At 34.9% G+C, this 14684-nt stretch overlaps 1 protein-coding gene across 1 annotated transcript in view; it reads left to right on the top strand.

Moving 5' to 3' along the window:
• The window catches only part of LOC138155437 (sodium channel protein type 1 subunit alpha-like), a 225373-nt gene that overhangs the window by 116984 nt on the left and 93705 nt on the right, over window positions 1-14684 (top strand). The window contains exons 9-13 of the mRNA XM_069080688.1: window positions 7806-7869; window positions 8591-8732; window positions 9323-9529; window positions 11694-11978; window positions 13253-13600. Coding sequence (XP_068936789.1) covers window positions 7806-7869; window positions 8591-8732; window positions 9323-9529; window positions 11694-11978; window positions 13253-13600 — 1046 coding nt within the window. The remainder of the gene's footprint in view (window positions 1-7805; window positions 7870-8590; window positions 8733-9322; window positions 9530-11693; window positions 11979-13252; window positions 13601-14684) is intronic.

Below are 14684 nucleotides of genomic sequence, written 5' to 3'. Positions count from 1 at the left end.
TACCTAAACAAAAATTGACAATGTAGTAGCACATAAAAACCTCACAACCAAATGCAGAAAATCAGAAATAATAAGTTCATCCTTCTCAGGTCAAAATGCAATAAAAAATAGATTCAATAATAGACAATGGAAGGAGAGAGTTAAAATTAATTGGAAATTAAATAATCTAATCTTTAAAAATAAGTGGGTAAAAGAATAAATCATAGAAACAATGATAATTTCATTTAAAAAATGACAACAGTGAGACAACATACCAAAATTTATGGAATGCAGCCAAAGCAGTGCTTAGGAGAAAATTTATAACTCAAATTGTTTATATCAATAAAATAGAGAAAAAGCAGGTTAATGAATTGGGCATGCAAATAACAAACCTAGAAAAGGAACAAATTAAAAATCCCAAATTAAGCACTAATTTGGAAATCCTGAAAATCAGAGGAAATATTAATAAAATGAAAACTAAGAAAACCACTGAACTAATAAATAAAACTAGAAGCTAGTTTTATGAGAGAAAAACATAATAAAATAGTTAAACCATTGGTAATCTGATTTAAAAGAAGAAGAAAATCAAATTTACTAGTATCAGAAAAAAGGGGTGAATTCACCACCACCAATGAAGAAGAAATTAAGACAATTATTAGGTGCGCTTTGCCCAATTATAAGCCAATAAACTTGATAATATAAATGAAATGGATGAATATCTACAAAAATATAAATCACTCAGGTTTGCAGAAGAAGAAATAAAATACTTAACTCAGTTTTAGAAAAAGAAATTGAATAAGCCACCAATGGACTTCTTTTTGCTTTTTGGAGAGGGGAAGGGAGGGCATTTGGGGTTAAGTGACTTGCCCAAGGTCACAGGGCTAGTAAGTGTTAAATGTCTGAGGCTGGATTTAAATTCAGGTCCTCCTGACTCCAGGGCCAGTGATCTGTTCACTGTGCCATCTACCCACCCCCACCAATGAACTTCTTAAGAAGAAATTCTCCAGACCAGTTGGATTCACCAGTGAATTCTTCAAAACATTTAAAGAACAATTAATTCCAATACCAATACTATATAAACTCTTTTGAAAAAATGGATGAAGTTATACCAAATGAAGCTCCAACACAAATATGGTGCTGATACCTAAACCAGGAAGAGCCAAAACAGAGAAGGAAAATTATAGACCAAATTCCCTAATGAATATTGATGCAAATATTTTAAATAAAATACCAGTAAAAAGATCACAGCAATATGTCACAAGGATCATACACTATGATCAGGTGGGATTCATACCAGCAATGCAGGGCTGATTCAATATCAGGAAAACTATCAGCATAATTGACCACATCAATAACAAAAACACAGGAATTATATGTTTATCTCAATAGATGCAGAAAAAGGCCTTAGACAAAATACTGAACCCTTTCCTATTAAAGACACTAGAGGGCATGGGAATACATGGATTTTATTTTATTTTTGCTTTTTGGAGGGCAATTGGGGTTAAGTGACTTGCCCAAAGTCACACGGCTAATAAGTGTGTCAAGTGTCTGAGGCTGGTTTTGAACTCAGGTCCTCCTGACTCCAGGGCCAGTGCTCCACTCACTGTGCCACCTAGGTGCCCCATATGGATTTTATCTTAATATGATAAGTAATATTTATCTAAAACCATCAACAAGCACTGTTTGTAATGGGAAAAAGCTAGAAGCCTTTGCAATTTTATCAGGGGTGAAGCAAGGATACCCATTATCAACTTTATTATTTAATATTATACTTCTATGTTAGCCAAAGCAATAAAAAGGAAGATGAATTAAAGGAATTACAATAGGCAATGAAGAAACAAAACTATCACTCTTTGCAGATGATAAGATGGTACCTTTATGAAATCCTAGAGAATCAACTCAAAAACTACTTGAAATTATTAACAACTTTAGCAAAGTTGCAAGATATATAAAATCCGCATAAATCATCAGTATTTTTATATATTACCAACAAAGTCCAACAGCAAGAGGTATAAAGAGAAATTCCATTTAAAATAACTGTAGACAAATTGAACTGCCAAAATAAACCTAGGAGCTATATGAACATAAGTTATAAAACAAATAAAGTCAGATCTAAACAATTGGAAAAATGTTAATTGCCTATGAATGGACCAAGCCAATATAATAAAAATGACTTCTACCTAAATTAAACTATTTATTCAATGCTATACCAATCAAAAGATCAAAAAATTATTTTATAGAGCTAGAAAAAAATAACAAAATTCATCTGGAAGAACAAAAGCACAAGAATATCAAGGGAATTAATTTTTTTAAATGTGAAAGAACATGATCTAGCTTTACCAGATCTCAGATTGTATTATAAAGTGGTAATTATCAAAACAATTTGGTACTGGTTAAGGAATAGAGTGGTGGATCAGTGGAATAAATTAGGAACAAATTACAGTATAGTAAATGACCATAGTAATCTTGTATATGATAAACTCAAAGACCCAAGCTTTTAGAACAAAAACCCATTATTTGGCAAAACCTTCTGGAAAAATTGGAAAATAGTATGGCAGAAACAAGGTATAGACCAACATCTCATACCGTATACCAAGATAAGGTCAAAAAGGGTACATGATTTACACATAAAGGGTAATAATCTAAGCAAATTAAGAGAGCATGTAATACTTTGTCTCTCAGATTTATGGATAAGGGAAGAATTTAGGTTCAAAGAAGACATGAAAAACATTACAAAATATAAAACAGATAATTTTGATTTTATAAAATTTAAAAGGTTTTGCACAAACAAAACTAATGCAACCAAAATTATAAGAAAAACAGAAAACAGGGTTGGGGGGGGATTTTACAACAAATATCAGTAAGGCCTCATTTCTCAAATATACAGAGAACTGAGTCAAATTTATAGGAATACAAGTCATCCCCCAACTGATAAATGGTCAAAGAATATAAACAAGCAGTTTTCAGAACCATCTATGGTCATATAAAAAAATGCTCTGTATCCCTATTGATCAGAGAAATACAAATTAAAACAAGTCTGAGATACCACATCATACCTATCAGATCGGCTAATATGACAAAAAAAAAAAGGAAAATCTTAGATGTTGAATATGGGAATACTGGGACACTAACGCACTGGTGGTGGAGTTATGAAATAATCCAATCATTCTGGAGAGCAATTTGGAACTATACCCAAAGGGCTATAAAACTATATATACCCTCTGATCCAGAAATACCACTGCTAGGTCTATATCCCAAAGACATCCAAAAAAGAGAAAAGTATCTATTTGTACAAAAAATATCTATAGCAGCTCTTTTTGTGGTGGCTAAGAATTAGAGATCAAAGGGATACCCGTCAATTGGGGAATGGCTAAATAAGTTGTGGGTATATGATTATAATGGAATATTATACTTTAAAAATGACAAGCAGGATGATTTAAGAAAAAACTGGAAAGGTTTATATGAACTGATGCATAGTGAAGTAAACAGAACCAGGAAAATATTGTTCACAGTATAGCAATATAGTTTGATGAAGAACTGTGAATGACTTAGCTTTTTTCAGCAATACAATGATTCAAGACAATCCCAAAAGACTAAGATACTATACAGCTCCACATATTTATTGACTATAGACTGAAGCATGCTATTTTTCACTTTCCTTTTTTTTCCATTTGAGTCTTTTTATACAAAATTACTAATATGGAAATGTTTATATAATTGTCTATGTATAACTATCTGATTGCTTACCATCTTGGGGTGGGGGGGAGTGTAGCACTAATGCAATATTCATAGCACCTGCAGCAACTATGACTATGCCAGCAAAATATTGCAAAATATAACAGACTCTCAACATTTAAGACAGAACCAAAACATTTATTCAGGCACCAGAAAGTTGAATCCCAATAGCAGAAAGTCAAATCCATCATAGCAACAAATAAATCTATACACAACAGCAATGCAGGGGCCACTGTTATACCCAAGCCTTCCCTGTGCTAGGCCCTTCCCACAAATGAACACTCACAGCTCACTGCCTGCTTCCTCTCTCTCCCTCAGCTCTAACTACTCTGAGCAACTTCCTCTCAGCTCTCCTCTCCCCTTCAATTGCTCCATCCTTTCTGTTCTACCTGTTCAGTAAGTTCCTCCCACCATAGGCTTTAAGTGACTCAAACTCATGTGTCTTGGGCTTCAGTGTGACTTATGCATGTCACATGGGCCGATTAATGAATGAGAAAGATCTTTCCATTTATATTACCATTACAAGGGGGGAGGGAAGGAAAGAGGAAAGAATAGGATTTGGAACTCAAAACTTTAAATAAATTTTTTTTTAATTGGGGAAAATGATAGATTGATAGAAATGTAATGTATCTTATTGGGCTTTATAATAAAGAGCAGACTAGTGTGAATAGTAATCACTAATAACTTGCATTTATATAATACTTAATGGTTAACTAGTACTTTACAAATATTACTCCAATTTTATCCTTGCAACAACCCTGAGAGGTAAGGGCTATTATTATCTCCATTTTACAGATGAGGAAACTGAGGCAGACAAAAGTTAAGTGACTTGCCAATGGTTACACTTAGAAGTGTTTGATGCAGGATTTCAGCTCAGGTCTTCATGACTCCAAGCCCAGTTCTCTATACATGGGGACACATACCTACTGGGGGAAAATGGTAGTTTTAAATCTATCAAAGAAGTTACTTAAAGCAACTTGCTTATTTCAAGTATTGATGCAAGATCTCAATATCTTTGCCAATATTCATTCTCAAAAGCATAAAGAATTGGCATCAAAATTCCTTTCCTTATGATAAGAAAAAAAAATACCAAGACTTTCCTCTTTAATCTTATCTTCAAGGGCTAACATTTGAAAAGAAAAGGTGACTCAGAGCATGATTCATAGGGAAAGGAAGATACTTTTAAGAGAAATTATGAATACATCTAATGATTTTAAAAATTTAAATACTCTTGAACCCTAGCTTCCTACTATTTTCTGGAATTATTTGGTAAGCAATTACATAAAAAAATTGGTTCATAATGCACAAGTATATGACTAATATGGGATTTGTGGTTTTAAAAATATATATAATAAAGTACTAGGGGGTTGATACTTTTTTTTCACATTTCAATTTAACTATTTATTTTAGTTTTCACCATTCACTTCCATAAGATTTTGAGTTCCATATTTTCTCCCCATATGTCCCCTTCCCCCCCCCCATGACAGTGTGCATTCTGATTACCCCTTCCTCCAATCTGTCCTCCTTTCCTTTACCACCACCCCCTTCTCTTATCACCTTCCCATTCTATTTTCCTGTAGGGAAGATAGATTTCTATACCCCATTACCCATGTATCTTATTTCCCAGTTGCATGTAAAAGCAATTTTTAACATTATTTTTTAAAACTTCAAGTTCCAAATTCTCTCCCTTCCTCCCTCCCCACCCGCCCTCATTGAGAGGGCAAGCAATTTGATATAGATTGCACATGTGTAGTCATGCAAAACATTTCTATAATAGTCATGTTGTGAAAGACTAACTATATTTCCCTCTATCCTATCCCACCCAGTCTATACTGGTGTGTTTTGTGATGGTCTGTGCTCTTCTTCCAGTCTGGCACAACAGAACTTTCCTGCTGACCATCCAGGTTGTCTTGGATGGAAATTTGTTTCACTCTGTCTTTTTGTGGGTTCTGCTGCTCTAGAATTTGTTCAGAGTCATTTTTCACAGGTATTTGGAGGGACTTCGGGGAAAACTCAAGTGAGTCCCTGCTTTTACTCCACCATCTTGACTCCACCCAGGTTGATACTTTTTAATTAATTGCTAATTATATAAAAAGGGAAAGATATAACTGACCTCGTCTTTATAGTCTAATGAAAGGTACTAGTTTGGGACAAACTAATATCTTTCATAACATACAGTAATGTATTAACATTTTAATGCAATTATGAATGTGCTTTTATTAAGAATGACTGTATTAGGGGCGGCCAGGTGGCTCAGCAAGTAAGAGCACCGGCTCCAGTGTCGGGATGACCTGGGGATCAGGTCGGGGCTCAGATGCTTAGCACCACACCCAGAGATGGCTGGCCATGTAACCTTGAACAAGTTGCTTAACCCCGATTGCTTTAAAAAAAAAAAAAAGAATGACTGTATTAGATAAAACTGAGGGAGAGGGGAATTAAGTAACATGTACCCTTGGTTCCTTATATGTTGCATGTGTTCATGTTACCAGGATACTGGAAGGTGTTCTCTGTGAAGATCTTGTATTTAAATAGCTGAATATTAAAGTATCATTTCAGGATTTTTTTTCTCTGGTGAGAATATACAAGATGTAATACTAATTAATCATCCATATATGAAGGCAGATGGCTCTGAACCAAACAAAATATGTGTATAGTAGTTCAGTTTTACAAGTACTAATAAAAAACTTCACAAATAATCAGTCAATAAACATTAATTAAGCACCTATAATGTACCAGACACTGTGATAAGCACTAGGTATACAAAGAAAGGCAAAAAGATGGTCTCTTTTCTCAAGGGATTTCAATCTAAGGGGGGACATAACATGCAAATAAGTACTTACAAAGAAGCTGTATATAGGATAAATAGGAAATAATCATGAGAAGGAAAACATTAGACCTAAGGGGATCAAGAAAGACTTCCTGTAGATGGTGAGATTTTAACTGGGACTTGAAGGAAGCCAAGGAAAGGAGGGAGCAGACATGAGCGGTGAAAACAGTCCATACTAGAGATTGTTTAAATGGAGAACAAAAAAAATTATTTTACATTCTAGATTTGGACATCTTTAGATGAAATGAATAAGTATTATTCAATATTTTGACATCTAATATTGACAATTCTTATATGGCCCTTAAAAATCCTCCGACTCTGATTTTCATTTAAAGTTAGTTATTTCTGGCCCAATATTTTTATTTCTACACAAGAAAATTAAACAATTGCAAACTTTCAAGACTTTTCATGATACTCCTAAGGGACATGTCTAAAAGAAACCTTTAGTGTTTATATTTAAAGATAGGGATTTTTATAAAGTAAAAAAATGCCTTTTATTTTTCTATTTTGACATAGTTGTACTTGTTACATTGGGGGAGAAAATCAATACTTATAAAAATTATACAAGCTGTAAGTATTTATCAACCTAAATTCATGCTGAAGAAATAAATGTAGGCAATTTAAAAAATCTAACCTGCTTGATGCAGTTTCTAAAAACTTTTGATGGAGAAGGGGAGGAAGTTTCACTTACATGCATAGTATGATTTAAGAATCAGTATTGTATAGTAGAGGATTGTTCTTAGAGACCAGTAAGATGTGACTTCAGGTCCTACCTCTAACATAGACTGGCTGTTTGTTTCTGGGCCAGTCACCAATCTCTCAATGCTCCAGGCCAGAGTAGTCAAATTCACTGAAGTGGAATGGAGTGTGGTCTGAACTCAATTAAAGTATAACTGAGAAATGTTTAGCAAAATAAATGAAAATACATCATAATATAGGCAATGCTGATTTGTGATTTTCTAAGTCAATATGAGGCCCCAGAGATCCGTTTCTATGAGTTCAACATCATGGCTCTTTAATTTGCAGAGAAAGTACTGACCTGCATTAGCAGAGTTTTCTAATCCAGAAGTCTTCCACACCAAAAAACAAACAAACAAACAAAAAAAAAAAAAAAACACAGTTCCATTCCTTATCTTTATGACTAAATAAATTTCACTTAATCTTAAGCAACTGACTCTGATACGACTATTTTCCTTTTAGTCATTTTGTAGCTATGTAAACTTTCTCCATTTAAGTTTTCCTTTCTTTGAATCTTTCAAAACAGAATATTTTTATGTTCTGGAAGGATATATGGATGCACTCCTCTGTGGTAACAGCTCAGATGCCGGGTAAGCCAATATTATACAGGGTATACCAAAAGTCTTAGTGCAGTTTTAAACTGATTGTTTAAATGTTTTTCTTTTTATAGAAATAGAGAAATATGGTATACTAACTATAAAGTTTTTTTATGTGTTCCTTATTTTTCCCATGGAAAAACTTTTTTGGAGTTCAAAATTTAAGTGATACATGATTTTGAACTTTATTGGGTTAGCTGGATCTTTTTAATTAAGGTGTTCTTGAAACGGGTACATAAGAATTATTAGCTGACCAAGAAGCACCACTGTTATATGTAATAGTAGTTTAACTTTTTTTTAAGCTCAAGAAATTATGATAGCTGTGATCAGACATCATTGGAGCAAGAGTACAGATGGTTAAAATACATTTTTTTTTTTACCAACAAAATGGTTAAAGAAAATGAGTTTGTATTCCATGGTTTACATTTCTAGAGACCATCTGATAAATTGGTAGTATTGACATATGATAGCAATACAGAGTGTCCCAAAAGTCTTAGGGCCACTTTAAGCTTTACCTTTAATTTAAAACGGCATTGAGACTTTTTGAACACCCTGTATAATGTAATATTTTCCTGCAGTAATTGACATCTTAACTATCTAGGATTATTTTCAGTAATGCATACATATATCTGACCAAACTGTTGGGACAGTGCTTTATCAGCATAGAAAGATAGCAGAGTCCCCACTAATACTTCCTTTCCTCCTCCATTTGTAGCCAGTGTCCAGAAGGATATATGTGTGTGAAAACTGGTCGAAACCCCAACTATGGTTACACAAGCTTTGACACCTTCAGCTGGGCTTTCTTGTCCCTGTTTCGACTGATGACTCAGGACTTCTGGGAAAACCTTTATCAACTGGTGAGGACTTAGAGAAACAAATGCTTAATATTATCAGATTCAACTAAATCTATTCAACTAAATCTCTCATGACATCATAAGAATAAGAGAACAGACTAGGAATTTGATGGAGTGAGTTCACATGATGGCTCCTAATGCTGTTTTTCTTTGGTCAATTCACTTTATGTCTCTGAGTCCATCATCCTCATCTCTTAGATGTGAGGGGATTGGGCTAGGTGACCTTAGAGTCTCCTGTAAACTCCAAAGTCTAATTCTAAAGGAAATACTGTGCTATTCAGATTATTGATGGGTGAATCCACTGAAATATGCAAAAATACCCTGGAAATTTTTTTGTCCACACCTGTGATGCAATGCCTGGACCTGATGTACAGTAGTGCATAGTGCACTGGACAGGAAGTCAAGAAGATTTGGATCTGAATCCTACTTACTAATTTTGTGAACGGGGCGAATCACTTAATTGTTCATATCTTATATCCTTATCTGTAAAATGAAGGGGTTGGACTCGACCTCTGAAGTTCTTTCTAATTCAATATTGCTCATCATATGATACTAAGAAACATTGAAAATTGTCATTCTATTTTTGTTTCTAGACACTCCGTGCAGCTGGCAAGACATACATGATATTTTTTGTCCTGGTCATTTTCTTGGGCTCTTTCTACCTTATAAATTTGATCCTGGCTGTGGTTGCCATGGCCTATGAGGAGCAGAATCAGGCCACCATGGAAGAGGCGGAGCAGAAGGAGGCTGAGTTTCAGCAGATGCTGGAACAGCTTAAGAAGCAACAAGAAGCAGCTCAGGTAAATTCTCTGTAGGAAATATCCCATCAGACTGACTTTGTTCCTTTCTTCTCCTTTAATATCACACCCTCCACAACTCTCCCAAAGGAACAAATTGGTTGGATCCAAGAAGAAAAGATAGCAATTTGGGGGAACTACAGTAAGGGCGATGGGGAAATCTGAATCCAGAATTAGACAACATTGCTAGCTACTGTGTGATTTGGAAGTAAATCATATCAAGACTCTGTCTCAGTTTCCTAGTCTTACATGACTAGTACCGGCTAGTGCTATGACATTTTTGAGGTGTCACATCATATCCCTTTGCCTCAGTTTCCTAATGAGGGGTTTGAAAAGTTTGTTCTCTAAGGTTTCTCTAATTCTGTGACATCTCTATCTGGACTTACTCTTGTTGATTTCACTTTATTTTTCTAATTCTTCAACTACCAAAAAGAGGTTTGGAATACTTAAAGTAAACCTTTGTCTGAAGAAGGCCAGAGATATGAAGGAAATGATATGTGTAAATTACCTTGAGATTCTGAGAAGAAAAAGGTGAAGTAAGAAAATTTTAAATAGTAATTTGTATTCATTTTACATGATTGCAAAAAAAACCATTGCTGACCCTACATGCTATCATTACGAGAAAATTCAAAATAAAATTACCTTTTATTTGAGACAGAACTTCATTGAGTGTGATAAAGGAAGATGTTTCCCTAGTTCCTAAAGGCTTGCATATTTCTTTTCAACTGAAAGTCTTCTGGGTTTGAATGACATTCATCAAACTCCTGCCTTAGTTCCATAAGCAAGGAATAGATAGTGTTAATAGTACTGTCCATTACACAGGTATCAAAGGATTTTGATAAGAATTAATATTTTCCATCTCTGTGCCTTTGGGTATGCCTCCTCATCTTGGCCTCTTGTTCTCTTTGGCTTCCTTCAAGATTCAACTCAAATCCCACCTTCTTTGCTGGCCCCCCTCAGTGGCTAATGCCTTCTTATCTGAGGTTACATTATATTCTGTATACATCTTGTATAAGCCTAGTCACTTACATACTGTGTCTCCCTTTAGACTGTGAGCTTTGTGAGAGGAGGGATGGGTTCTGTATTTTTTTGTATCCTCAGTGCTTAGCACAGTGCCTGACACATACTAATACTTAATAATTAATTCATATTAAATGATATGCTGACTAGTTAACTGTGGCAAACTCTGTTACCAATCATGTCATCACTAGTAAGCTAAATAGATTAAGTACTGTGACTGTATTTTAGGTGGAATGCTTTCAGAGCCAATAAAAATCTTCTGTCAACTAAGAACAGGATTAGTACTTCCTATTCTTCCCTAACTTTCTGTCCATAGGTAGAATATAGTAGTTTAGGAAGGTTATAGTGAATCTTCCTGGGATACCATAATTTATACATATTACCATGTATAGTCAATGACCAATAATGGTCTGATCAATTGAGAGGCTTCATTCTATTTTTTTCCATCCTTCCATTAATTTGAGTGGGAAATCCTTTTGAGAACAAAGAAAGAGATGCTAATTAAATACCAATTTTAATACTAAGTAATATTCATCCATGTTCTTGCTGATGCCTGATTGATTCTCTTTGAACAATATTTTTCCCTGGGAAGCAAATACAGACATAATAAAAGTTGACAAGGAAAATTACATTAGCCTGGAAATCCTTCATTAAGTGGGAAGTAAAAAGCTCATTTTCTCTTATACTTATAAAGCTACCACAACCTTTGATAGACTTCAATTAGCAACTGTTTAATTAAAAAAATAACTACTTGAGTCATTTCAAAGTACAAATATCTACATGTGAAATACTGAACTTACATTTAGTGCAATATGCTTCTAGTGAGATAGAGTTCTAGCAGGTCTTATCATCAGTCCTGCATCTATGTCCAGCACAGAACTACCATCTAATTTACTGATATAACTTAAGGACTTCTAGGCTTTGCCATCTGTCCCTCTCCTGTATCCTTAGAATTTCCAGGCTTTTTTTCTACCTCATAGTTGAACTTTCTGTTATTTTTTTGGTTCCCCCAATGATAGTATGAGCTCCTTGAGAGCAGGGATTGTCTAGCTTTTTTTCTTTGTATCCCAGCATTTAGCATAGTGCTTGGCACAGTTTGAATGGGTTATAAGTGCTTTTTAATTTATTTATTCATTTAATGTGGCAGGCAGCAGCAGCAGCCACTGCCTCTGAACATTCCAGAGAACCCAGTGCAGCAGGTGGACTCTCAGAGAGTTCTTCAGAAGCCTCAAAGCTGAGTTCAAAGAGTGCAAAGGAAAGAAGGAACCGGCGAAAGAAAAGAAAACAGAAAGAGCAGTCAGGTGGAGAAGAGAAAGATGAGGATGAATTCCACAAATCTGAATCTGAAGAGAGTATTAGGAGGAAAGGCTTCCGATTCTCCATTGAAGGGAACCGATTGACCTATGAAAAGAGGTACTCCTCCCCACACCAGGTATGGCAATGTCTTCATTAAAGTGATATGTAAAGTAAATCTGTAGAATATCTTACATAATAGCCAGAAAGTGAATCAGACTAAGAGACTTAAAGTGGCCTCATTAACTTTAGTCCTATGATGGAAGATTTGTATTATTTCCTTAAATCTTTTTACTTAGAAGAGATTTTGATTTACATTGTGTATGAATACTACATGACCTAGTAGGAAGAATCCTGTACTTTGAGTCAGAAGATCTGGGTTCTAGTCCTTGCTATGCTATGTGACCATAATCTCTCTAAGTTAATTTCTTCTCCTGGATATTGGAATGATAACACTTAGGCTACCCACTTCACTGATATGTTATAAAAAATAAATGAAATAATGCAAATCAAATATTGTCTCATTTAGTAAGAAGTTAATCAATGGTTATTGAATTAAAGTACTTATTTTTATATAAAGCTTTATGTAAATATAATGTCATATTTTAGTCATTTTAATTTTAATTATTACTAACTTGTTTAAAACCTTGAACATGTCATATAATAACTTTTTACCCACAGGGTAATGGCAGAAGATAATAATTTATTTATACTTAACTTCCAAATGACATTTAAGATATCCAGATAGCTCAATGGAAGGAATGTTAACATGGAGTCAGGAACACCTCAGTTGGAACCCTGCCTCAGACACTCATGTGCTATGTAACCTTGGGCAAGTCACTTAAACTGTCTTTCTTAGTTTTCTCACTTGTCAAATGAGGGTAATAATAGGCCCTATCTCCTATGTTGTTGTGAGGATAAAATAAAGTATAGTAAATATAAAGCACTTTGAAAACCTTAAAGTGCTTTATAAATTTTAGTAGTGATGATGATGATGGTGATGATGAACTAAAATGAGAAGTACTTGAAATTCTTAGGGAGAAGGGGGATCATTAAAAACATATTTTACTGGGGAGGAATATGCAAAGAGAGCACAGTGAATCAATAAGTATTTATTGACTGCCTATCTACATTTTTTCTGCTTGAATTTGGAGAATACAATGGTCCAGGTATCTTTTTCACTCAAATTGAGCATGGTGTAATCTAACTCTCCAATCCCTAATGCAGGCCCCAGTATCTTCCTGTAATTTGCAATTATAAATGAAAACATGAGAATAGATGAGATTTATATGAAAGGAATGAGCTGCAATTTTTCTCTGAAACTGACATTTCCTTCAAATCAACTTCTTTTATTAAATGTCAAGTACATTTTGCTATATATGATAATTCTCATCTCTTGTATCAATTTTTTAGTCCTTGTTGAGCATTCGTGGCTCCCTGTTTTCTCCAAGGCGCAACAGCAGAACAAGCCTTTTCAGCTTTAGAGGGCGAGCAAAGGATGTGGGATCTGAGAATGACTTTGCTGATGATGAACACAGCACATTTGAGGACAATGAAAGCAGGAGAGATTCCCTCTTTGTGCCCCGCCGCCATGGAGAAAGGCGCAACAGTAACATAAGTCAGGCCAGTAGATCATCCCGGATGCTGGCGGTGTTTCCAGTGAATGGGAAGATGCACAGCACTGTAGATTGCAATGGTGTGGTTTCCTTGGTTGGTGGACCTTCAGCTCCTACATCGCCTGTTGGACAGCTTCTGCCAGAGGTGATAATAGATAAGCCAGCTACTGATGACAATGTAAGGAAGTTTTAAATAGTTTAGGCATGGCTGGCCCATTCCTTCTGCACCAGCCAGTGTTTCTACAGAATGGAATCCCTTGAGAATGATCCCTGGTTGGTCAAGCTGTGAATGCAAATGCATCTTGTAATACCTTCAATTGACTAACCAACTAAAACTAAAAACCTCAAGCTTTACTCCCTAATATAGCAACTATGAATTCCTTTACTTACAAACATGCTTATGACAAATGATGCATTAAAATACATTAATACTCTCAAATGAGAACATTTGTTATATACCCATGCTGGAACTTAGATCTTAGAAAATTTATGTGGCCCTGTCGTAGAAGAGAACAAATAATTGTGATATACAAATATAAGGGGTATATAATAAATCTTACCAACTGAATTTGGTCTTTTAAGAATCTGCTTCATTTCAGAAGACTTTTAGAGAACACTGTGCTTAATTATAGATAGCTTCATTCTTATATTGATAACAATTTCTAGTACTCATCCATTCTCCTTATGAAAACTGCTGATATGGGTCACTTCAGAAAGAAAAATTAAACAAAATGGAGAGGGCCTTGGAAACCAAAGAACATATTTCTGCAGAATGATATGAAAATATGCCTGATCTAAATGTACATTATATGTCTTATATGCATATGCATATAGGATAGTACTAAAAATGATTTTGTCTCTTTCCAGGGTGCCCACTTACTTGGAATTATATCAGCATGTTGAAGCATGACTGAGTCAGGCTTAGATTACTTATTGCTTTGCCATTTTGGATGAAATTGTTAAGCATGGCATTGGTTTGGCTCCTCATCCCCTCACCCCCTTCCCTTATGCTGATTAGTATTTGGTAACAACCATTTGGTAACATCCTATGTACAAAAAAAAATAAGAACTGTCTATCCATTATGGTTTTATCATTTGTATTTGAGAAAGGAAGAAAGAAAAAGCACCAGAGAGATAGGAAAGAAAGAGATAGAAAAGAAAATGGAAGAAGGGAGAGGGATAAAGGAAGGAAGGAAGGAAGGAAGGAAGGAAGGAAGGAAGGAAGGAAG

This window comes from Petaurus breviceps, unplaced genomic scaffold (genome assembly GCF_028583685.1).
Source record: "Petaurus breviceps papuanus isolate PSGF00001 unplaced genomic scaffold, PetGlider_PUasm1.0 91133, whole genome shotgun sequence".
NCBI lineage: Eukaryota > Metazoa > Chordata > Mammalia > Diprotodontia > Petauridae > Petaurus > Petaurus breviceps.
The sequence above is the reverse complement of the archived record's forward strand: the minus strand, read 5'-3'. Positions and strand labels throughout refer to the sequence as shown.